Here is a 26,382-nt window from a genome sequence, read left to right as displayed (position 1 = left end):
TGAAATGGTACCACACTTATAAAGTGGATGTCACTGCGACACATCTAGATGCCATATTTTCCCTTATATAGCCATTAAAATGTGGGCAACGCAGCAACAAACAAAGCTAATGTGGCTGCAAATCAAAGGGCAGAGAGTCAAATGCTGCCTCATCAACAGCAGAAGCACCTGGGTCTGAGCGCGACTATCATTAAAACAGTCACATGAACGTTTTTGGTATGATGATAAAAGACTCCAACTCCACCTCGGCTCGATGTACCACAGCCCACAGTCCCCGGGGGGGGGGGGGGGTGTCCGGCCTGGGCTGGGTCATGTGATATCAGACTGAGGATGTGGAGCAGCTGGATCCATCAGCAGGATTCAGAAGATATGAAAACTGGAATATAGGCAATGTCAACACCAGCAAGCCTTGAGAAAATAACAGAAAATAACACCTTCATGTTAAAATAAACTAAATTCTTCCAACAATTTGCTTTTTTGACCAGGCAGGTGTGCTTCACTAAAAATACCAACCACTCCGAAAAACATCTGAAAAAGAAGTTCTTCTCTTCAGAGATCGCTTTAGCCACAGACAAATTGCCATGTAGGGGATGAGTCACAGGGGTAGCAGGACCCCAACAGGGCCGACTCCATCACCTGGGCGAAGGAGCGAGGACGACTTTCTGTGATGCTGAGACGGCGCCAGAGCCTCCTCGTAAAGATCGTTGGCACAGGGACGTCTCTGGGAAGCAGCTCGATACCATCAATAACCAGTTCTGTCTCGTTATTACTGCCATGCACGCTCCAGCCCAGCCGACAAAAAAAACGATCCCATCCAAGCGGCGGACGGCCGGGGTGAGGGGGTGTTTGGGGTGTTTGGTGGGGGGGGGGGGGGCAGGTGGCTGCTGAACAACAGATTGTCCAGCACGCAGACAAACACCCCGGGATGCCAGTATATTCTGCATATGTGCAGACGGCAGTGGGAGCCAAGTACATCTTTATAGGACCCCTCCCCCAGTAGGGATGGAACCATCTGTAGATTAAAGCATGAAACATTCCATCACCTACGAGGCGCACGCCCGGGCCAACAGGCAGCCTTTTTTCCGCGAAGCCAGAGCGATCTGTGTTTCTTTAGCTATCTCGAGAAAAACATGCAAAAGGGAGCCGTCCTTGCTGAGGGCAAAGCCTGATAATGCGTCAGCAAACACAGCTGAGAGCCGAGTCAAAGCGAGGGGCTCGCGGCTCGTCTCTGCAAAAGCAGGAGCGCCCGGTAGACAAACAATCATTTAGAGCTGGACAAGGAGGGAGAAAGAAATCTATTTACTCACAGCTTGTTGAATCAGCTTTATCTTCCGTGATTAATGCCAGTCAATAATGTAATCTTTAATTATAAAGAATGGCCTTTTCACCTGTGTCAAATAATCATGCTGGAAAGAGGAAAACAAATTCCTCTGCCGCGTGATTATGTATTTTGGTTCATAATCTAGAGTTGCCAGACAATTCACTTGTTTGCCTATGCAGGCCACTGCAGATAGGAGGGGGGGGGGGGGTTGTGATTAACAGTGTAAAATAGAAAGTAATAATATTTTAATGACTGATTTTTTTGCATACTGTATTTAAAACAGATGTCGGGCGGTGAGTTTAGACATTTAGTGAAAAAATTGGAAATCCTTGGCGCAGAAAACTGTGTGAAATTTGAGGGTTGTGCAGAACAACGTACACATAAGGAGCTCCTAAAGAGAAGCTGAGAGCAAAGTCATTAGAAAAATCCAATCCTGCAGAAACATCACACGGGGGGGGAATAACGACTAGTGCACACAGCAGGCTTCATGTACATCTATACATGGCTGCAAGTGAGTAATAGTACATCACCTTTAATAATGGCTTTCCCCTTGTAACAAATGATGTGTGATTCCCTTCTGCCCCTCTTCGCCACCACTCCATCCAGCCCGGTCCCACAGTCCCAATTCCCTCCACTAGGTCTCGGAGTAAAAGATTTGTCATGCGTGGCGGCAGCAAGCAGTCTGTAACAAATCTATCTGACAGCTCCGGAAAATGCAGATCACATAGCCCGACGGAGAGGAAACAGCAGCTTAGGGAACTTCCAGCAGGATTTTAATCAGTGATGAAGCCACCCAGCGTCCACAGAGAGCAGGGACGGTGCAGCCGCAGACACGGGACAGGCGGTTCCTGGGCGTTGGAATTGTTCGTTAATGATTCTACAGCTGAGCGTCTGACTGTTGAGACGGAATTTTATGCGTGACACTCCCCTGATTTACATCACAAAGTGAGATGAAAGAAACAAAACAGAATAGTTAATTGTTTAACCTTTGGGGTGAATTGGCACATCTAAAATAAAGTCGTGCCACCTTGTTTAGGTCTGAGGGAGGTGAGCGCGTCACTGTTCAACAGACCCATTTAGCCATGACACCTGCACTTTATCATTGCTCAAAGAACTGCATATTCCTAATGCTGCAAAGGAAATGGGGAAATCCATCTCTGGCAAAGACAGAGCTGCTAATATGTACAACACAGAACACAGGCACAAACTCTCCCTATTTCACCTGGTCTCATTTGGCGTCCTCCTCCTAGCTCCCTTTTTTATCTATTTCACTCACACACACACACGCACGCACACACACACACACACCACACACACACACACACACACACACACCACACACACACACACTCAGGCTCCTCTCATGGAAATTGTTTCATTCCTTTTAGTCAATCTGCCTAATGCAAAAATCATGTATGCCTGTCTTTAAATATTTAATCTCAACAGCAGCAAGATTGAAATACAACGTTGAAGAGGCATCACCTCTTCCCTCACTGAAAGGTACAAGATCTCACAGACGGAGAGAGAGAGAGATTGCAGCCGCTCTACAATATCAGTGAGAGAGATGTGGAGTGACAGGGAGAGATGGAAAAGAAGGGACTCGGCTATTTTAGAGTTTTGTTGCCATGCTCGCTCCGCTACTGGAGTCGGAGGCAGCGTTAAAGCACGGTTCGCCTTCAGAAAGAGTACACAACGACAGCTCTGTGTGGTTCTTGTTCGGGAGGAGCCTTTGTTCGTTGTCGGAGGAGATGAGGGAAGAGGCTCAGACTCACGGCTGGAGAGAAACACTGTTGCTGCGTGGAACTTTGAAGAATTACAGCTCAGTGACTCAGCCACAGCTGTGAAACTTGCATGCACAAATACAGTATATTGCAGGAGCCACATGGCCCCTGGAGATAACTACGGGCATAAAGAGGTTTTCATTTCCTCTTGTTGTTCTGATAACGCTGTCATTCCTAAAGCTAGTTTTGTAAGAACAAGTTTCTGAAAGCGAGCTGAGGTGAAATCCTTTCAGCCGGTACTATTATCCGATTTTATGCCTGAAAAGTTTGCGGGAATACAAAATATTCTGGCAAAGTCACGAAATGCGACAGAGTGGGGTGAAGGAACAACTTTGAGAAACTTTTTTTTCTCCTCACTCACCACGGTGAAGTCGTCCGCCGAGCAGTTCTGTCCGCTGAAATTGCAGCTCTTGAGCATCTCGTCTAACTGGTGTCCAGTCCTGTTGAAGATGTCCTGCATGTCCGGGGCAGGGTACATCAAATCGGTGGGCTTGTGCCCGTCCCTGTTTTTGGGGGGCAGACCTGTCAGGTTAGCCAGGTGATAGATGTCGGCGTCGGTGAGCGCGGAGAAGCGAAAGCGGTTGATGTTGCAGAAGGTGACGGCGGGGAAAACCATCTCTGGAGTTGCCTCTTCGTTCAGAGCCGTCACATGTGGATGTTCCAGGTAAGAGATGGCACACTTTGCTGCTTGGTACAGAAACAGCGCCAGGGATGTCAAAAAGGCGAGAGCCCAGAGAGTCTGTCGGATGCCCAAGCGACCAGAGACAAAGATGTGGTTAATCCCATGAAGAGAGCAGGTGTTAGCAAAGCCGGCCAAGTCCTTTGCTGGAGGTGTGCAGCTCTCCTCGATTAGGCTCTCCTTATCCCCATCCTGCTTGCTTTTCTGCTTCTCATCCTCCTCTGCAAATTTGATTTTGCAAACAAATTCGATAGGCATGGGGGCAGCCAGGTCTGCGATTTGTTTTAGTTTTTTCTTTTTGTTTTAGATGACAGCTATCAGCCCGAGATCACTTCCCACCCACTTACTTGGTTTCTGTCCTCAGAGCGGGGAGCAACTCCAGAACGAAGAGGGAAAAAAGAGAGGAGAGAGTTTGCTGCTGCCGCTACCGCTGCTGCCTCTGCTGTGAATGATAGTGCTGCTGGTGCCTCTGCCGCCACGGCTCCTAGTGACTAGAGCGCTGCTGCTGCTGCTGCTGCTGCTGCTGCGCTGCTGCTGCTCTAAACGCTTGTCTCACTACTTGATCAGCTCATACCGTTTCACTTATCAGCACTAATACAGCTGTCAAAAAAAGGGGGGAAAAAACTGTCTCCATGCAGATGAAAACATAGCTTTTGGAGTCTGAAGACGGGCACGGGCTGCTTAATAATTCATGAGAAGGTAACGCTGTGATTATTTCCTGCTCACTGGCGTGACTCACAAATCCTTCAGTCATCTCTGCTCATCTGAAGAACTCCACCTTCCCCACCTGAACGAAGATGCTGCCAGGAGGTATATTTGGCCCCAAAGGCAAGTCACGGGGGCCGCGGGCTTTCGTCGCTACCCCCAGCAACATCCCCAGAGAATGCCTAATTGAAACAGTAATGAGCGGTGGGAGAAGTACATTGGAACACAGGCAACTCGTGGCAATCAATCTTGCCTTTGCAACAAAAAGTGTCAGACTATTGATCGAGTGGACGTGTCTGCGAGAGATTAAGAGCGGCGGTGCGACGGTGTTGTCTTATCAGGAGCTAATGGTAGCATCTTAAGACAAATGCACATATCTGAATTAGTGGATGCCTGATGTTGCTGGAGATGTTGAAATGAAGTACTGTATTGATCATCTTCTGTCCCTGCACTTTACAGTGTGCGCCTTACCGTTGTTAATGGCCCTTTTCCAAGTTGCCAAACAAAATTATGCAAATGCGAGGCAGAAAAGTGAGCCCTAATGCATGTTATTCCCCTTTAAATGGAATCAGTCATGCAGGTCACGTCACGAGGGGCTGAGACCTCCAGAGAAAAGGCATATTTAAAAGTGAATTCACCCAGTCTGAAACACAAGAGCCATGCCAAGAGTGAGGAGGGATCAGAAAGGAGAGATTACTCAAAACCTCAGCATAAATAAGGCTACCCATTAAACCTGCTCGTTCTTATGTTTCCAAACAGTTTTCACTGGTGTTGGACTGTGAATCACCCTTAATTTTCCTGCTTCATGTCATTTAACGTGACTAAATATCAGAGTTTAATCCGAATAAAAACAAACTCTGCAAATAGTCATTTACACTCCGACCGAATGTTAATTTATGTTCCTCTGTGAACAGACGAGTGGATTTTAGCTAATGTCTCTGATGCATCACCAGCGTGTGCAGACACTGGTGTCGGCTAAGTAATCTGTCTTATGTAGTCATCTCCAGAGGGTACGGGCCCTATCCACACACTGATATAAGAGAAAAAACCTCAAAACACGTAAAACACCATGCAAAACCCACAACCTGGCCAGGGATTACAACATTAGGGAACAATAAAGTAAATTGTTTTTTCATTACGATTTAATTGGAATATATAAAAAAAGCATTACTACCATTGTTGTTCAAGGTACTAATGAGAAAATTAGCAGCCCACCTAGTAATCCTTGTTTATTAGTTAGTTATCCACTATCTACTAACAAACCTCTAATGGTAAATTCATTAATCCTACCTATGCTGATTCTTGTAGCTGGTTATAGAACAACTTTTCCTTTTTTGAACCTGAATACTGTGATTCTACCCACTTTCTTTTTTCCCACAAGGAAAAGAAGTTTGTGGGGGGTTCACCTTCTAAGTTTATTGACATTTTGTGCTGCCTGAGGGGTTCCAGCCTGTGTGAGAACTATAAATATGTTAATTTAGTCCCATCCCGTCCCCATGCCGAATTGTCACCGTCCATCTTAATTAAATCCGCCTAAAACGCATCACAGTGGTAAGATTTAATGCAGAATTCCTACAAGAAAAGCCGTGCCCGCCATTGCAGAATATTATGGTGTTCTATGGTGTGACTCAGTATCTTGGGCAAAATGTTTGTGACACATTGGTGACATCTGTCATGCATACCGTATGGCCGTTAGTGACTGACAGTCAGAAGCCATCTGTTTTATGAGATCATGTTATATCGTTTTCACACATATGTTGTGGCCGTATTTCATTGGGTTTTGTTTTGTTGTATAAACTAAGATTTTAGACATTTTACAAATAAAACGGAATGCAAACTCTGTTTCAGTGGTTTTTTTGCTGCCACAAGTTTGTTGCTACGAGTTTAATATTTAATCCCCCCTAAAAGTCTGTTTAAGTATAAAAAGAACAATAACATCTATAATTTAAATGTTTCACAGAACTCAATGATCACCATTCAACCTCCTCAATTTTGGAATTATTTTAATCCAGATACAGTATTGAATGTCCAGAACTGTACAGGAAAGAGGCAGAATGTGTCACATTTGGATTCCAGGCAGCCAGTCAACCCATTACTCAAACTGAAGACAGAAACTGAGTTAAAAAAAAAAAAAAAGGTTGAAGCATAATTTTCTATAAATGTAGGTGTGAGTTTTGGAGGAAAATCCATCCGGGTGTCTATTTGTGAATGTAGAAACTTTCCAAATGTCAAACACTGATAATCAGTAACAGACAAGCCCCAACAGCGACCTCTAGAGGTTACAATCTTCATTAAACCCACCAGTAGTTGTGTGGATAAATTAAAAGCTTTCATAATTAGTCGGAGCCCTTGAGAGATTATGAACATTTACGAAATTTCAATGGAGAAAAAATTTCTACACACAAAAAATGGAAACATCAGCTCCAAACTAAAATGTTCTTTATCTAGAGAAATGTCATATTTAGCTTTTAGAATGTGTCAAAAAGCTCCCTGCGGATGACTTCAGGGTGAGTCTGTCACATTTGTTCCGAGCTTCTTTTTGAGGTTTTTGCTGCATCGGCTCAGCTTTGAACCAACATTCAGTACTTTGGGCTGTTCTGCAGCACTTTGTCCTTTCAGACATGATCTTGTGAGCAAAGTAAAATGAAAACCATTAGGCCAAAGTCTGCTATAGAAGCACTTCCTGAACGTCTGAACAGGAAGCTTTTGTTCGGTTGTGTAAACATTTTAATGAACCCTGAATTAACTTTAATTAATTTAATTCCTGCCAGCCCATTTTCCCAACAGCTTTTAAGGTGGGATTTGATCAGAATCTAAACGAGTCCCAATTCCTTTGCTTGCATATCCTGACATGTACTGTAAAAATGCAGCTTTCCACCAACATACACCACACACACACACACACACACGTTGAATAAGAAGAAATGTTATCCAAAAAATTCCTGCACAATTTCAATTTTTTTTTTTTTTTTTTTTTTGCAAAAGTCCACCAGAAACGTCTGAAATATCGTTTATCAATTCAAACAATTGATTATTAATTTTAGTTGCCTGCTCATGGAGGTGACGTTAAAGCTTCATTAAGAGACTCTGGAGTAATTTTATATGTGACTGCTGATTCGATCTCTGTTCAATAGCACTGAGGAAAAACTGCTTGCTATGCGGTGCAGTTCAGCCCTGAAGGTGCAGCCATGAGATAGGGCTGCGCGCTGGTAGATTTGACGCGTGGCAGGAACCTGCTGTAGGTTCACAACACAGGCGGTGCAACTTTTTCGGGGGTTTCGCTTGTTTGTTGATAACAAATAATGAAGAGTCGATGCGACAGAGGTGGTGGAGGCTGCTGCCTCAGCAGTAACCCAGGCAGGTATCTGTGGTCAGCAGGGAGGCGGGCAGAAATGTCAGATTTGCATAAAAAAGGGCTAAACATTATTTTCTTGTTTTGCTTGATGTTTCATATGTGAAGGTGCAGAGCTGCGGAGTTATTTGCTCTGTTTTTACTTGAGCTAATCCCACTGATCTTAGATCAGTAGGAGAAGAGTTTCCGCTGAACTGTTGGCGTCTAATGAGGAGTTCTGCGTGCACGATGAGATAATTAAATCACTAATGCTCATTTCCCACAACTGTAGCTCTACCGTGGACATTTCTGAGATGAACATTTACCCAAAATTGATTGTTTTAATTAAAAGCTAAAGATTTTTAGGGGGTGTGCGCGTTAACTGCAAAATCCACTAAAACCTACCTAAATTTCCACATTTTGTATGAATTCTCTGTGGTATCACTGCCAGCATTTATTACTACTCAGTATGTTTGAGCTTCCTGACTTCAGGTTTCAAATTTCTCGTGGATATTCCTTCATTATTTAGGTTTTCCGTCTGTCCCCCATTTCTTGTGTATTTCACTTTTGTTGCTGACTTTTCGTGAGCCTCCGTTTCAGCAGGTTTCTGCTCAGACTCGTCTGTCTTTCTTTGTGCATCACTTCTGTTTAATTCCTCCTGATTCCATCAGCGTTTTCACTTACTCTTTTAAAACTCTGCGTGTTGCTCTCTTCATTTCTGGATGAGTTTGACACTTTTTGGACTTTCTGATTTGGATTTCAGCCTGTCTCATTTGAGCCTGACAAAAATGTCTTTCTCCTGCCTTTTGGCAGACAAACTAAGAGACAGCAGCCCCTCCTAACGCCTACTGGGCTCATTGGTCTGTTCCATGGTTATATCAGAGCCATGAATTTTAATGATGATGGCAGCCATTCTGTTTCTGATGGGCTGATAACCCACAGTCATGTAAAACTGAGGGAGTTAGTGGTACAGTGTGTACAGGTCAGGTTTTTTCCCCATTTCCATCCTACGCTTCAATAGTAAAAGACAGCTGTCCTGGTAATGAATGACTATTATAGATCACCATTAGGTGGCGATAAACTTTAAGCAGATTAACTGGTGGCAAACTGGTAGAACATGGTGCCAAAATGGGCTGCCATGGTTATTTTTGTGTAACATTGGACCTACCTCTCTGTACAGGTGTATATGCCCAACACGATGTGCTGCCCAAGTTTTCACACTCCCTCCCGGCACAGCCAATTGTTACTCCAAACTAACATTCCTTTGTGCAGTTGGGACAACTTTTTCACTTTTTGGACCAATCACACAGTGGGTGATGTGTTGGGAACAAGCTGTGAGAACTTCCAAACCAGAGCTAAGAGAACTAAATGGGTTTTTTTCCCTCCCACAGAACACATTGATCTGTACTTGTGGCACACCTCTCCAGCCCAAACCTCTCGTATGCTTCACTCGGGCTTATTTTAGTTGGACACATGCTTGACTGGACACGTTAATTGAAAGTGCAGCATAACCTGTATGTTTTGCGTGGGATGAGAACACATCTATGATCAAGTTGTGTGCAATAGACCCAACAACAAAGTCAAAATGAAATGCAATGATTAGTTCATTTTATTTTCTCTCATTTATGTGTGCGGTGAGGTATGAGACTGAGACTATTGCACTGAACGTGCGCCCTCATGCAAAGGTATGCCCTGATGGGAACGGTTGAAGGAACACGACAAAGGATTCAGGGTGGTAACACTATATTATCTAGTGGAACATCTTTAATGTTTGCTGGAATCAGCCAGTTCCACGCAGAGGGGCATCACCCCCCCACCCACAGAGTTTAAAGAAACTTCAGAAAATATCTGGGAGCTACAGACCACAGGATGCCTTTAAAGGTCAAAGCTGTTTTGGCAGCACATGGGTGACCTTCAGTATTTTAAGGTGGACTTTTGAATATTGTGTTAAACCTTGCATTATCATGTGCACTCTCTAGGTTGAATATGAGAAAATGAAGAGAATATGTGAAGTTTGTAGTGTTTAATTAGCTGTGCAGTAAATTTCATGTCAAAATGAATCAAATTTACTCTATATGCCACAGAGCAATACACAGTAGTGAGTAGCTGAAACTGACTATGGCTTCAGAACTCCAACACTGAAGCTATAACTGTATATAAATCTGGTAATTAATGAGTTCTTCCACACCGACAAGACCATTTAAATAACAGCCCAAGAAGGAAAGAGACATTACTGTCAGATTTTCTGACTTAAATGTCGGAAGGGAACAGTTTGGAGGCAGTTTGCGTGAAAGCACGACTTTCCACCAATTAGATTCAAATGTTGAGGTATAGCAGTGAATGCAGATAATGGACAGCGTCTCAGCAAACGGAGCGAGGCAGACTGGAACTGCGCCTCCACAGCCGGGATCCGCATGTAATCATCAGTGATTTTTGGACGATTCTGCCGTGAAACCGCAGCGGGGGGTTTAAAGGCACAACCCTTGAGTTTTAGTTTCATCGTCGGAGGAATATTGAAATGACTGCTGCTCACTGGGCAGCCTGCGGGAGATTGGACATGGTGTGGATGGCCGCCTTATTTCCACCCTCGCAGACGCAGAGTTGCGCTTCCACGATTTAATTGCAGATGAAGGTCTGAGGTTCCGCTGCTCAGTGAGAGCTCTTTAAAAGGCGGCAACATCTTCTGGAGGACCACACGCCCGGTAATTGTTTTTCTTTTAAATAGAACATGTGGGAATAGGGAAAAGAAAAGATGAGGAGGTCGGAGCGGTGGACTGAAGACCGCCGTGTTGTGCATCAGTGCAATCAGCAGGATTCACCGATGTTTTTATTTATTTATATTTTCATAACCCCCAAGGGCTGTTCGTCTCAAGAAGCAGCTTCAGCATTCACACACCTGCAATGATTCTCACACACCCTACCCCTGGAAAAGAAGATAAAACCCCACTTACATCAACGCGCCAGTAACAGGACTTATTTTTCAGAGGCTTAAATAGAACTGGAGTCTGGCATTAAGCTTCAGTGACTAGACCAACCCTGAATCAACCCACCTCTGTGGTGCAGTGAGACCAAAGGAATTGGAAACAAATGTAAAATTATTGATTTGAAATCTGAATAAAAAAAAAACCTTGGCTGTTGACAAAGGCCAGCCAATAATCGACTTGCAAAATAGCGGGGCTCTGCCTTTGTAGCTGAAGGTCAGAGCAGCAAAGCAGGTGCCGAGCCTTTGCTTCCTCTGTCTAAAGTGCATTTTCCAGTCCTCTAAACTGACTCCTGCATGCAAGATAAAAGAAACCCCTCTTTCCCATTAAGAGATAAAAACAAAATGTCAGCTGTTGAGTCTATTCTCATACAGAATGCCAACATTTATTCTAAATATTAAATACTACTTATTGGCTCTTTACCTTTCTTTTCTGAAACATTTCTTGTTAATGTGACTAATTATAGTTTCCAGATAATTATCAACAGCTCCACTGAAGGTTTTAACAGACCTGGAGTCAGAAACCAGTTGTGCTGCAGATTAACAGGAGCAGAAAAGCCAAAGTAAATGGCTTCATACACTGTTTTTCAGTTTTTTCATTGGCTTTAAGGGCACGGTGTAAAGATCAATACACATCATGTCCTGTGTAGACCAACAACCATGTTGTCACACATGAACAATGGAGGCGAGCGTAGACTGTCCATGGCTGTTTAAGGGGTTCATTTCCTCAGACATGAGTATTTCTTTTTGTGTAGATTTAAGTTAATTAAATTTTACGCTTGATTTTATGGAAATGTGTTTGTGACTTTGGCAGAATAACCTGGATGCTGGCATAGAGTCGGTTTATAACCATAAATCATTTCAGCTGTACATCACCATCTTCCTACTAACGTGTGATGTCTGGATGTGACAGGATGTGAACCAGGTTCACATCATTGGACAGATGCTGAGCTTTTATGCCTCTCACAGCTGAGTCATTGACAGATGGTACGTGTAGGGAGATGGTAAGTCTTGGAGGTACCGCTGACCCCGTCACCTCTCTATCAGCTGCACTGACTACATGCCACATGCGTCACGGCCCTGACCCACCCTCTCATCTGGCATGAGCTCACCTGCCCTCAAGCCCCTCAGAACAACAGGCTGCCCTCCCCTGCCAGCTATAGCAGCCTGCTGGACCGCCAAAGCCTGGGAAAATTCTATGGTTAAATGTTAAACTGATCACTTTTAATTTCTACCGTGACATTTTTTAAATAGTGGCATAAATATCTGACATAAAGGAATATTTGTTGCAGGTGCTGTGAGGCAGCACTTCCTCAATATTGACAGCTTGTTATTTTAATTCCATCACAGCTGCATTTCGCCGCTGAAAAGGTTTAAATCTAGAAATCATTTTATCTGTTGCTAAGGGGAGCCTCACTCAGATATAAATAACTTCATTTTAAACCTAACTTTAGTGGATCCAATCTGGGTTCACGTCTTTATAGTTACTGAGGATACTGTTTGTTTTATGGGAAAATTCTGGCATTTATTTATTTGAGCACAAAAGGTGAAAACAGCAGCAGGAAGTGCTGAGGCAGAACTGAACTGGTGACAAGGAGCCTTTATCAGAAATCAACAACATTTTCTAAAAGTTCCTGCACTCGAAGTCTTGCAAACATAGATGAAACCTTAAACTGAGGAACCGACACTGAAGCTCACAAAACTCCATTTGACCGAAACCAGAGTGACCTCAACCACAATGGGAGAGAGCTGGGAGCAAAAAGTGCCTTTTTTAATCCAATCTGCCTCCCTTAAGCATCAATATTCCACGCAGTGTGATGTAACATTATGTGACATACAGTAAGAGCTGAGCCTTTTCAAAGCAGGAAGTATAACTGGGCAAAATCCCATTTAATCTATATATTATTTGTCTGACGGCACATACTCCACTGGTGCTGCTGCTGCAGGCGGAAATGTAGGAAGTTTCCAGTGGATGGAATGTTTGTCCTCATGAAAGTACAATTTGTGCACAGAAGGTCGAGTGTCCTTTAAACATTTGTGATAGACACTGATCCTCTACAGTCCACTAATAAAAGCGATGTGTTTGTTGTGAAGTGGAGGCTGCACACTGAAGGGTCAAGAGGTGACCGAGTGTACCGATGACATCTTTCCATTAAACTGAGTCATGTGGTCAACCCGCTCTTCTGTATGTCTACTCTGCTCCTTCAACACCCAAAACCGGTTTGAAAAGAGTCCCTGGCCTACTGAGGTCTGAGTTTGCCCTTTTGCCCGTTTCAGCTGATGAAGGCAGATGCTATTTTGACAGATGTGTTTCCTCCATCTACAGGATGTGACTCATATTTATTTTATAAAGTGAATAAAAAAGCCAAACAAGCCTCGTGTCTCCAAATTAAAAGCCCCAGCCTCCAAAATGATTTCTGTACTTTCCTGACTGCTCGGTCTCAGGCAGTCAATGCCTCGACTTTCTGATGCTGTAAAGAGGGAGTGATGCAAACGCAGCGGCCCCAGAGGGCAGCCCCGACCAACTGCATTACAACCTTAATAAATCATGTAATGTTGCTGTATCATCTCCTTCCGGATCAATTCCACCTGATCAATACGTCAGCCCGCAGGCATGATAGCTGAGGGACAGTAGAGGTGGTACCTTCTCATTAGCATCAGGTGAATTATCGGCTGACTAGCAAGTTCAGAAGGGGGGAGGAAGACAATCATAACAGGGGCCACAGTGACAAAACAGAATAAAAAATGTTATATATTATTGTCCTGGTCTTTAAAGTGTGGCTGTTAAGCCATCAGACAAATACACCTTAATCACTGGGATCATTGTTTTATTCAGTGGGGTAAAATAAGGTCATAATCGAGTCTGTATTAATATTATAAGTGGTGTTGCTCCACTGCAGTGAGAACCTGCCGTGCTTCTACTGTACTTGATTAATTCATGTTACACTTTCTCACGGCAGGAACAAAAGTCACAATAAACGCACAGGGACTCGTGTCATTTCCCGCACTGAAGCACTGGTTCATTCCAGATTTGGTATTGTCACTTGAATCAAGCTGCTGGGATGTTTTCTTGGCAAATCCAATTATAACACCTCTTTACTGTGATTAAATTGATTTGATTACCACATACATAAGCCAAAGCCCTGTTTCATACTGAAGACAAATAGTTATGAGGCATCATTTACAGGCTGTTGTTCCAAATTCGTGGTAATGTTTCATTTATTTATTTATTCTGCAGAAATGAACAGAGCCGACATCAGAGCAATAACCCACTTCTGCAAACGGCATGAAATCAGCTAGTACCTGTGACTGCTGCAGCGCAGTTTCAGAGGGTAATTGTTTTAATGCCAGGTAGCGCTGGAAAGCAGTCGGGGTGGATCACACACTGCCAAACCTCTGAGGCTCACGGATGGATGAGCAGGTATGAAGCTTGTGACGACCGCATAGAGCAGGAGACACACCAATAAATCCGGCAAAAATGTCTCTATCAGCCATATAAATGTTGGTTAACCAGCCAGAAAACGTGACTGCGGTGCAGAGAAGAGTCGAGGCCTTCAGCTGACAGAAACTTGATGGATGACTGGAGGAAAGCTGGAATTATGCTGAGTGTTCATCAATGCAAGAGAAAAGAAGCGATGAAGAGCAAGGAGTGCGTGTGCCAGCCCGTGGAGCCTGCGAAACTCTAAAGCGTCAGACGTGTCAGCCTGAAAGTGGCGCCACGAGACACTACATTTGTGTTGAGTGTCGACTGATCATTTTTGATGAGTTAGTAGTGAAAACGTGTTGGTAAATAGTGTAAAGCCCTGCCTGAATGTTGCTCAGCTCCCCTGTGTCAGTTATCCTCCTCCAGTATGGCCGACCACTGACCACTGTTAAATTTATCAAGCTCCAACATCAAAGAACCAGCTCCCCGCTGCGCACAGGCTTTGCTTAGTTCTTTGAGAAAACCAATGTAGAACGCTTTGATATGAAGACATGTCTGTGTGACTGAGTGATAAATGAGAATAGCAAACGGCTCAGGATGGGCATTATCTGGTTCAACGCCACAAGCTGGTGGTGGCACATTGCAGCACTTCAAAGACTATTTAAAAGAGCAACGCCTCACTTCTCATGAGGAAGTGTTGCAACATTTAAATTCAACAGTTATGGAAAAAGCAAATTACCCATTTAACTATGGGTGATTGCACAACTACCGAGATTACATTTTCTCTCCACCTAAGCACATTTCCAAATAATTCAAAATGCATAGTAATAAAATAATAAAAACATTGTAATTATTTGTACTGAAGAAAAAAACATTGTAACGATTGCAATAGTTCCAATTGAGCATTTATTGGCTGTAGTTCATTTCTTTCTCTTGCGTATCAAAAACAAGACCAAAAATTGCTTACTTTTTAAATTATCGCCATTGATATAGAAATTTCACTAAATTGAGAAACAGTGTTTTGAATGTTCAACACAAATAAGATTCACAATACTCCAGGCACTGAATTAAGAGAGACAGAATTATAAATCAAATTGCCTCCTCTGTTGTAATTGATGGGACTTTAGGTTGTGTTGTTTTTCCTCATTACTCCACTTCTCATCTGGAGGAATCTATTTAGTGTCTGGAAGACTCCCAGCAGACTTTAATCTAGACATCAAAATTAAATAATGTTCACAACACACTGGGAATGGAGGGGCTGAAATTTGGGTGGGTTGTATCACACAACTTTGCACCCCATACGAGTGTGTGTGTGTGAGTGTGTGTGTGTGTGTGTGTGTGTGTGTGTGGTGTGTGTGTGTGTTTGTGTGTTGGGGGGGGTTAAAGTAATGTAACATAAAGTTAAGTTTAGGTTCACGTGACAGCTGTACAAGGGTCACTGGTTCGACTGGATATTCCTATTGAGCATGTAGCACCTCAATAGTTGCATCATCATAGCAAATCAGAGCATTAAATTATTATTTTCTGCCATTGGCATTTTAAAAATGTCGAGTTTCTTGGTGGTATCAGTGTCTGCAGAGTGTCTCAGAGCACTTTAACAAGCAAACTGTGACTGAGTGATAATTCAATGCTGAATTTGCTTCCTAAAAAAACCTTTTAAAGTCACCCTGAACGTGCATGAAAATGTACAGATATTAGTTCAGCCAGTTTTTTGTACAAGCTGTGAGAAATGTTATCTAAATGCACAACAGAGTGGCTTAATGACATGTACCATTTTGTATAAATAAATAGATCAGATACATTAAATGTGCACACCTATGTGTGTTCAAATAATTTACATGTGACCTTCTGATAGTATTAAATGTATGTGTGAAAGATAATTTTTAAAAGCATTAATGATGTAGAGTGTCGAATCACTGCAGATAATCCTTATAAAGTCTATCCTTACATTTGAAAACTTGTAGTTTTATGTACTTTTGCTGTATTTTACAACTTTCAATTATGTATCAGCAGATAAAAGAGGTCATCTTTAGTAGATAAGTGGCCATAAAAGCCCCAGATTGGAGGGGAACTCTTCCTTTGAGGAACAGGTCAGAAATCACACAAGAAAAATTAATTTTCTCACCTAAACAAGATTGCTTGGAAATCAAGGGGCAGGAGATATTTCTAATCTTAAAAGTATTTTTCCTATGAATTAATGAGCCTTTTGAGCGACTGCAGAGTTAATAATATCATGAAGCATAATGGAATGTGACCTTATACCATACTTTGGGCTTCACCTTCAGATTGGAACATTTAGCTGTCGCTGAGGCCAATTATTTCTCAGGTGCCTCCTGCGGTGCAGGATAATAAGACTTAATTATCCAAAGAATGCGGGCCAGGTTCTCTCTCCCTTTCCTTTCTCCTCATCCCTTTTTGGCCCTGCCTTTTTGTGCTTCCCTGTTGGAATGCAGGTCTCTGATGGGAGGGGGGCCAATCATGTCCTCTCTTTTCTCAGCACTCACCTGCACAGTGAGGGGCTGCTGGCCTGCGCTCATATATTCAAGGGATGTGGAAGTCTGACCAGTGGCGGGCGACAGAGAGAGAGAGAGAGAGAGAGGAGAGAGAGAGAGAGAGAGAGAGAGAGAAAGAGAAAGAGAGAGAGAGAGAGCCATCGGGGTCCATCTGTCCATCTCTGGAATGATCTGGCCCCGCAGTTATTGTCATCATGGCCCAGCATGGCTGATGTGTTGGTGGAGGAATTTAGCTAGCAGCTAAACTCAAATGCTAAATTTGGATCCTATTTTGTTACTACAAACTGTGTTGACTTTGAGGTCACATTCAAAAGCTCGAACAAACTTAAAGCCAATCAAAGCGGGCTGCATTCGGCTGTCAACAGTGCCCGTTGATAACAGTACGCAGGCTCAATTGAAGTGTACTTCATCAAACAAATTATGGAAACAACTGTTGATGTGGTGGTAAAACAGGACCCGGTTAAGTCCATTAGCTGGTTACTCAAAAATGGTCTGTTATCAGGCTAAAGACCGGACCCAACACCAATGATCCCCATTCCGCTGCCATCCCTATGTTCATAAGTCCTTATTTGTTTGCCATCCTCAATCTCAAAAACTCAATCTCAAACTATAGATCCTCTTGCTTTTTTTATCCCTACAGTGGATCAGTATTTCAGTTACACCATTTCATCACTTATTTTAACTTTATCTCAGACTAGCAGCTTCTCATTAAATAAAACTACAGCAAAAAAGAAGTTATCCTTTTGTTTATCAAATAATAACTTTTAAATGTCTTTATAAAGGTCAAACCCCGTATGCTTGGCTGTGTGGCTCTCTGTATGTCTTTGATGATTTTCTTTGTAAAAACATTCAAAAGTCATTACATCTTTTCAGCCAATTGTGGGTTAAAAATAGAAGAGGGACCCCATAAATCGCTAAATGGGACACACCATTCCTCTGCTGATTGGCCACAGTGAAAGTCAAAGCAAGCCCGCCGATGTCTGGAGTCTTGGCCAGCCACTGTGAAAGTGGCAGGCGGAAAGGCAGAGATCAGAACAATAGCCCAGACAGTCAGTCATCAATTACGGAAGAGACTGTGTGGGAAGTACAAAAGCCCGCTAATTACATTTAATCTGAGCTTTAGATTTAAAACAGAGGGTTAACATAATATCACTTAACCATCTCCATGGTTCAGTGATGCCAAATGACTAGTCTAATGAAAGCTGCTCTGCCTCACTAACACCCTCCTGACTGGTCATTATTTGTGTGACAAGAAACTCTTGAAAATCCAATTTTCTGTGTGCTTAGTCTCCTTTTTCTTTCTTTTCACTTGTCATGTCTTGCGTCAAAGGGATGATTTTTTTCTCTCTTTTTTTGGCCATTTTCTTGCTTCTTTTCAAAATCTATCATTTACAGCAGGTACAATACGTGGGAAGGTCAAATCCTTTCTGCATGAGCTCCCCCTCTGTGGCAGGGGCTTGAAAGGAGATGGAAACTGTCGAGCGGAAGGAATGAGTTCTGGGGTTTTGAATATGTCGCTGCTGTTGTAATCTCAGGAGGAGACAGCAGTACAGTTCAAAACATACATTAGGAAGTTCAGTCATTTGGGGCTTAAAAGCAGAAAATGAGAGAGACCAAACAAAGCTCTAACACCCACACTGGTTATTCAGACAGATGCTCCTGCAGGGTTCTTGTATCAGTCATAAATCATAAGAACTTATCAGATCTTGTAATGGGTCTGTACAGGTAATTGCAGACGAGACTGAATGCAACAGACAAATGGGCAATTTTCCCTCCACAGAGGGCTTCTAATACAAACCTATAGCCTTTGGTTTTCCACTCATGAAACACAATTCAAGACCTAGACGCTCTGATAAAAGGCTGCTTATATTCTAGCAGGAAGGAGCTATATGGAGGACGGAAATGAAAAACAAAGAAACAAGGGGAAAAAAGGCTCACGTGTGTCCGACAATTTCTCCAACGGTGTTTACAGAAACCTTCCGATTGTGCTGAGGGACTCTGCAGGAACCTACAGGTGCTCCACATGGATCTGCTACAGCCACCAGTACACTAATCCAGTCACCTCTCTGGATCCACACAAGGCTGATTCCAAAAGAAGCATGTTAACAATCAAGCCACAACAGTCGTCTAATTTGTATTATTTTATTTTTATTCTATTCTTGTTAGTCAAAAGCTGCAGACAAGGAACACAAAAATGAGATTCCAGAGATCTAGATAAATAAAATGGATGCAACTTATTCAACATGTGTGAAAGTCAAATTCTGTGTGGGTGGTGATATCGGCAGTTTTGCTGTGCACATATGCTACAGCGGGTCGTGGATTTGGATCAATTCAAGTATTAAATCAAGAAGAATGATTAAGCAAAGGTGGGTGATGAGGGCTGTGAATCACAAACACTGATGCTGTAAGTACAGATGGAAGGACGGAGCAGAACAAACCACGGAGAAAAGGTTTCTACCTTCAAACATGATGGCTAATGCAGCTACAAGGAGGTATGAGAGGGATGTTTATGCATGTTGTGAAAAACACATTTGAACACTGATAACAGCATAAAAGCATATGGAAGAGCGCGCTCTCGCCTGTCTCAGCCCACTGTTAACAGTCAGAGATTTTACAGTGAATGATCCCAACACTGAGGTCACGTTAGGCCAACGTGATGGCTTCGTCACTGTGGCATCAGGTTAGAAGTGCTAATAATTCTAATTAACAGCAGTGTTTGCTGCCCGTATTCTGTTTTCATTTTCTTTCACAACTAGGATCAATATTTGTGTAACTCCTGTCATCATAGACTTTCAGCCTTTCAGCAGTTTAAAGAATTTGAGAATGAGCGGATGAAAACACCACCCAAGAAAAATGCAGACATTTCAGAAAGAGCAAAAACAGCATGCGTCAGTACACCTCTGTCTCTCAATGTTGTGCTTGCATAAGTGGTTATAGGATTTATTAATTCCCAAAAGAAGTACCAGGACTGCTCCAAACACTGAAACATGAACTTCAAAATCAGTCTAGACTGAAAATTAACCTCCATCTATAAAAGCTCACCATTTCTGCTCTGCAGTTTGGAGGAGACAGAAGAGCAGTTTCCTTTAAAAGAAGACCTGAACAGATAACCTTCTTTACGTACAGCAGGTGAAGGGTGGATTGAGCTGCCGGTGTTTATCTGCTATTTAGCAGCAAACATGAGCAGTTTAAATAGATTACTATTAATTATCTTACTGTGTTAGTAAGATTACTTACTAACACAGACCTGGAGTGGCCATGTTCTAGAGTGCTTGCCTTGTTCTAAGCCTGGACGGAGAACCTGTACACTGTAATATGGACCCTTCCATTTACACAGTAGGCCAGATTAGCAGCAGGTGCTGTAGCATTTCACAGGGCAAAAGAGGAGAACATCCCGGCAGCTCACTAGTTGTAAGATGATTTGGAAATCCTGAATAAATCAACTATAAATATAAGTATAGAATGCAATATCTGCATGTAGAATTGAAATTCCTGACTTTTTTAAGACACGCATTCTGAACCCCACTCTTCCTCTGAGATGGCTTTGTCCACTTTAGGTACACGTGACAAGCAGGGCAGGGTCAGGCCAGGCTCCTCTCTTCAAGGCTGCTACAGAGCAGTTCTGTTGCCTTCAGGTAGTTGACCTTCCTGATACTTTCAGCCCCTTTGGTGTTACTACTTCTTCTCTGACCTCTGCTCATGTAGCCACTCTTGTCAGCTGCTGTAAAGCAGCTGCAGAGTCAAGTTGTTGAGCGGTCCGTCATCACTCGGTTTCATCCACCAGCAGGTGGTTCTTATGGAGAGCTGGGTTTTAATCTAGTAAAGGCCTCATTATGCTTCTGTATAGCCTGTCTGCAACATCAACGTGTTTTCTATATGGATGGGGTTCGCCGATGCTGCTGCTTTGGACTGCCGTCTGGTCCACTTTGCAATTTTCCGCTCAAACAGTAGAGAATAGGGCATTTTCAGCAGACTATCCTCTGCTTCTCTGCAACATCCTGAAGAGGGGAAATGTTTATACTTATATTTACAGCCAATCGCTTCTATTTATTTAAAAAGTGTTTGGTTAGCAAAAAGCACACACACTTTGTCTTTTAGCTCAAATGGGTCTTTACAAGGCTTTATGGCCAACTTACTGTATGTATATAATTTGGCAACCCAATCACGGCTCCCCTGGTGTTTATATGGTCTTCATTCATAATTACACTTTTTGGGATCATGTCAAGATCGGCCATCTTTAAACCCGCTTTGCCCACACCCACAGAGATCCTCCTCCAGTATTTGTTGGTCTTGGCCTGGGATGGATCAGGTTTCATCTTATTATCCTGCCATTGAGGGTAGACTTTGGACAGTTCAGTGGAAACAGCCTATTTATTCTCTTGACTGCTACATCTCTGGTGTACCTCCTCAGGTGGGTAACAAGGGCTGTAAAACCTTGTTTGCGTTGCCTCAGGTAACAACAGCTATCTATATTTCTTAGGTGGCGCTTTCTCACCCACACACTTTTTATTTTGTAATCCTGAGACCTTCCTTTTTTCATGCCACATTGCCCTGATCTTCAGCTTCCTCCGTGAGTTCCAAGTGGCTTTGCCGTTTATTCTTGGAGACTTTTCCAGGATCTCTTTTATAGACTGTATGAAAGTCTTATAATCAGCTCTAATAAAAGTCGCTGGATAGCATCTTTCCTCCTGTTTCCATCATAAAGCCTTTTCCTCCCGTGTTGTTACTACCGCATGCTTGTGTAACGGCAGACCCACTCCAAACACCTGAGGGTTGTGTCACCGTAATGGATGCATCAAATTTTATGTTGCGTTATTCACAATGTCACAAGGTTCAATATGGCTGAACCATGTCATATAAAGACATGAGCAGTAAAATGAATAATGTGCTGCAGGTTATTTGTTCTATATTCGGTATCTCCTGCTGTTTACCCTGGTTCCATCTGCAAATACACCCAGGATTTTTGGTGGATTTACAGCCGTGCACCCCGAGGACAGCAAAGTGTGGAAGTGGATTGTTGTTAGTGCGACAAATTCAGATACAAAATGGTTCACACAGCACTAATTCACTGGGATTTAAAAGTGATATGTTCTCAAAAATGAGTAACGGACACACTGCATGACTTAAGTCAACGCAGAAGAAATATTACTTGGTTCTTTCCCACCTGGACAAACAGAGAACAATTTCTTTGGTTTAGGAGATGGATTAAGCTTTTTTTTTTTTTTCAGTAATTCTTGAACAAATTCCTGAACAGATTCGTAGACAATCAGGGCAATTTGAAGGAAACACAAAGTATAAATGTATTTTTAAGTCTTTATTTAACAGTGCCCAATTTTAAGTGTTGGTTTTAATACTCATTTTACTCCACTAAACGGCAGAAAGGGCGGGAGGCCCTTGTTAATTCTTCTGATTCCAACATTAAAGCCTGGGGTGAACAGGAGAACAGAGGGCATGTGTGCAAATCCCTCCGCATTCTCATTAGCACACAAAAGACATCTAATAGAAGTCTGACCTTCACACCATATTTTTGATGGAACCTGCACTTTTAAAGTTAAAATCTTTCTGCCAGATAAGCGGGAGTGCATTTTAATCCTGTCTCTGCTGAGTGGGGCATCTGCTTAAATAACTGCCTCTTCACCTCCTCTCTTTGTAGTGGGGATTTCTGTTATGACGGCGCTTCACTCAGCAGATCCACCAGACCTCAGATCCAGTCATTGTTGGCAGTCATCCTGCTGCGCCCCCAACCAAAAACTTGCTTAAAAATGGAGGGATATTCATGTACGGTACATAGATGCTATGAATGAACCCTTATATCTGGAGATTATTAACCTTTTTTAAAAAGAAAATCCCATTCTGTGTTTAAAAAACAATCAGTTCTCAATAACATTGAACTACTTTTTCACGCTCCCGACCTGTTGTTGCTTTCCACACGAATCGCATCGCTCGCTGTTTCAGATTCGATGTTTCCAAGGCAACGTGGAATCATATGACATAGGGCAGGACTACAGCATTTCAGACAGGTTAATTACTTTCAAAGTCCACGCGGAGACATGGTCTTGGTACGAAGTGTGAGGTGGGTGGATTTCTATAATAAACCTCATTATTCTTACTTTGAACCTCAAGCTCGAGGATGAATCTGGTGCCTGTGCTGAGTTTTTATCTGCATGTGGAGCTGTGTGTCTAAACAAGGGTGACTCCTTCTCTTATGTGAGAAAAAAACACAAATGTGTGAGCGTTCAGGACAGTTACGGCATCATTGACCTCTGTGAATGAGACGGACAGAGAGATCAGGAGGGTGCGACCTTTCTGCCAGTTGCTGTTCAGTACGTAGAGTCACTTTGGTGACAAGCGTGCACAACCGCTTCCCAGAGTGATTGACAATTTAATCATCCGCTCTATAAAGACTCTGGCAGAAACAGCTTTTGCCCAGATCCTTTCCTGATATATTTGAGAAAATAGCATTTATTTACAATACTTCTGAAACCCTGAAAAAATCGTAATTAGACTGTTAAAGGCTTCATAACTGGTCTTTGTAAATGGTGTTAAGCTTGGTGATGTATGGAACTCCTGCTTGTGCATCTAATCTTGTCTGAACGTCTGAACTTGAATCCTTTCTCAGATGTTGTCTGGAAGACAAATATAAAGTGTATGGCAGATGGCATCAGTGCAGCACACCTACAAATTGGTCTATGTAAAAAAAAAACACTTTTGCAGATGGAAATGGCATACAAACAGAGGCCACTGTACCACAACCTCCCGGTGAAGCGCAGCTCAAAACAAAACTGATATTTGAATCGCGCTGAACAATTTACATCTGCTCTGTGCTAAAACACGCTCATGTGGAGCAGCTTTCTTGTGTGATTTTGACTAAATTTGTTCAGGATACCCATCTAATTCTGAATCTTTTTGCCTATCCTTGACTCTACTGATGCATTTGCAGGCTTTATTTGCAGTGTTTATCACAGGCTGGAGCAGCATTTCATTTTAACTTCAGCTGAGTCACATTATTGCTTTTGTGCTACATGTTCAGACAGAACTACCACAAATGACTTCAAAGTTTAATTTAAACTGAACAAATCTGACAGACAAAGACAGGTGGACAAACTAAACACAAATTGACCCTCACAATTATCTGTTCATTAATGTATCATTAAATATTAAAAGTGGATTGTGGAGTCAGTTCAAATAAGGCAAATTATCATTTGACAAATAATAGACGAAACAATTACCTGTTGCAGTGTGTGAATAACCGCGGGAGCATCGAAATGGAGATTCAACAGGCAAATGACAAAACTAGAGGAATTACCTTACGTAATTTGTCAAAATGTCTCACTTTAACTGTTAGCAGTTCCACTTCTTCTGCAACTGTTAAATGTGATTGTATTTTTAACTCCTTTATTATCATTTTCAGAATTTAACGTCCTGGACCTCAACTACTTCCATCTGAATCCCAGTTTGTAGTTTATGTATAACAGAAGTTTTACAACCACTCTAAAAAATGTGGAACCCGTTCAGTGGAGCTTTTGGCACATGATTAAAAATGACTAACTTGAGAGTGTGAGGAAAAACAAATAGATTTAGAACAATATTGGTGAAACTTTTTGTTTAGATTTTAGATGTTTAAAGTGAAAAACAAAACATTTTGAGTGTCGTGCAATGAAATGTACCGTTTGGAGAGTTTATTTGTTACAATATCTTTTAGTATCTTCTGAAGAGAAAATGGCTGCGATGACTGCATGATGATGCTTTTATCACTGTAAATAAATCTGACAGCCTTAAGTGTCGGTATACAAACAACAACGGACGGCGAACACAAACTAAGTATGATATGAGGAATGTTAGCACCACTGACGTGCTTTGAAAATGCAAGAAAAAAAGAAATCAACAGCCTGTGTGAATTCCTGATGAATCTAAGACGTGTGGATCTAGTGGGAATGGGAGCTGTTCAAACATGGAGCCAACTCTTACATCCGCAGCGGTTCTTTGATGTTAACGGCGAGGATTAGAAAAGCACAACGTTTAGAATGAAAGTATCCCAGGCCCGCCGTCCTTCACTGCCCATTGTGAAGGGCATTTCCCTCTTCTTGACTGCCCAATCAATCAGCTTCCTGCGGGGAGAGGAAGCTTCCTTGTCCCTGTCACAACAAGTGATTGCCTTGGCGGCAATACTAGCGGAATGTCAAGCTCTCAGCAGCTCATAATCATCCGTACCCAGGCAGAAAAAAAAAATTGCAGCAAATGCAGGTATGGTGCTGAATTACAAAGACGCTCTGCAATATTCATTTGACAACACTGTGAAATTTCATTTGCGTTCAGAGACCATGCTCGCGCAAACATCCATATCTTGTTTTGAGAGGTGATGATGCCTACAGGCTAACACAGCTCACAGATCTCCACTGGACAAAGGAAACACTGACACGGACACGGTGTTAGTGTCCTAAAGTGCAGTTCAGCAACAATTACACCTTTTTAAAAAAATATTCACATCGTTTGAAGAACAAGAAAAATATGTTGTATTGATACTAATGTGACATCACTGGATGTCTCTGAATCTTAAACCTCAGTGTATAAGAGACTGGGTTTCCAATTTACTATAGTTGAGTATTTCTGTTCAGTTTAAATATGGTTAGCACTTTCATGATTATCTCTTTTCCAGACCTATGATTATGAAATTCTTGTCGATTTCTGGCTCTATGTGAGCACTTTCTACATTTCTTGAGCCTGATTTAGTCTTCAGTTCAATTTTTGGTTCAATTACACACTGTATATACTGTATATCAGAAGGAGGTTGGGAAATATATACTTTAGCTGATTACTGTCGTATTTGAAAATGCATTTGAGGGTTAGAACTCCTCATTTAAAATCAGACCAAAAACGACAGTAAAGGCAAATAGATCCCAATTCAGCAGACTTATTTCTACAAAAATGCTTTATTTAATTAGTTCAATACAACGCTGCTTCTGACATGAATAGAAAAAAGGCATTAACAAGTCTTGTAATTAAAACAGTATAATTATTATTAGAATTGCACCACAAGGTTGTAAGGTTTACATTTTTGCCAGCACTTTCTCCTGCTTTAAATGGCTCTAATGTGATGGCGAGCCCAGAGACAGTGCACAGCTTCCCAGAGAGGTAGCCAAACACAAGACAGAGGGAAACAAAGGAACAGTTACAAAGTGAGAGTGGGTGCTTTTAGTGCTATTTCTGTCCTTTTTGAATTCAGGTGAGTGATGTGAAGCTGTTGCTTGTCTGCTCTGCTAAGCCTCAGGCGCTCTTTGCTTCTTTTTTCCTCTTCTTTACACTGAATTGACAAATGAGCCACACTCTCAGAAGCAAAGGTGTTTGCCTGAAATATCACCTCAAATAATTTCCCGAAATAATATGTATATGTGCCAAACCGCGTTGATGTATTGCAAAACATAAACCCAGCTTATCGGGCAAACATTTTGCTTTTTGAGCTCCTCTTTTTGTGTGCTCTTGAACTCCTGCCTCAGTAAATCCTGTTGTGAAAAGGCAACAAACGAAAGGTTCATGCAGGCTTGCAATTATCAACATTTTTCTCCGTTAATACTCCTCCATTCTCAACAACAAGAGTGTCCTTAAGGTTCTATGGAACCGCTGAGCAATTCTTCATTTCAGTCCCACAGA

At 42.3% G+C, this 26,382-nt stretch overlaps 1 protein-coding gene across 2 annotated transcripts in view; it reads right to left on the bottom strand.

The window, feature by feature from the left end:
- The window catches only part of asic4a (acid-sensing (proton-gated) ion channel family member 4a), a 57,831-nt gene extending 53,135 nt beyond the window's left edge, over nucleotides 1-4,696 (bottom strand). Inside the window, exon 1 of one of the 2 annotated variants that reach the window (XM_057058801.1) lies at nucleotides 3,464-4,696. In XM_057058801.1, the coding sequence (XP_056914781.1) occupies nucleotides 3,464-4,039 (576 nt within the window). In that variant the 5' untranslated portion in view covers nucleotides 4,040-4,696. The remainder of the gene's footprint in view (nucleotides 1-3,463) is intronic. The other variant, XM_057058810.1, reaches the window with a different exon arrangement.
- Between the last annotated feature and the right edge of the window lie 21,686 nt (nucleotides 4,697-26,382).

The sequence above is a fragment of the Takifugu flavidus genome, chromosome 1 (genome assembly GCF_003711565.1).
Source record: "Takifugu flavidus isolate HTHZ2018 chromosome 1, ASM371156v2, whole genome shotgun sequence".
NCBI classification, from domain to species: Eukaryota; Metazoa; Chordata; class Actinopteri; order Tetraodontiformes; family Tetraodontidae; genus Takifugu; species Takifugu flavidus.
Note: the sequence above shows the minus strand (reverse complement) of the source record. Positions and strands in the feature narration are given on the sequence as shown.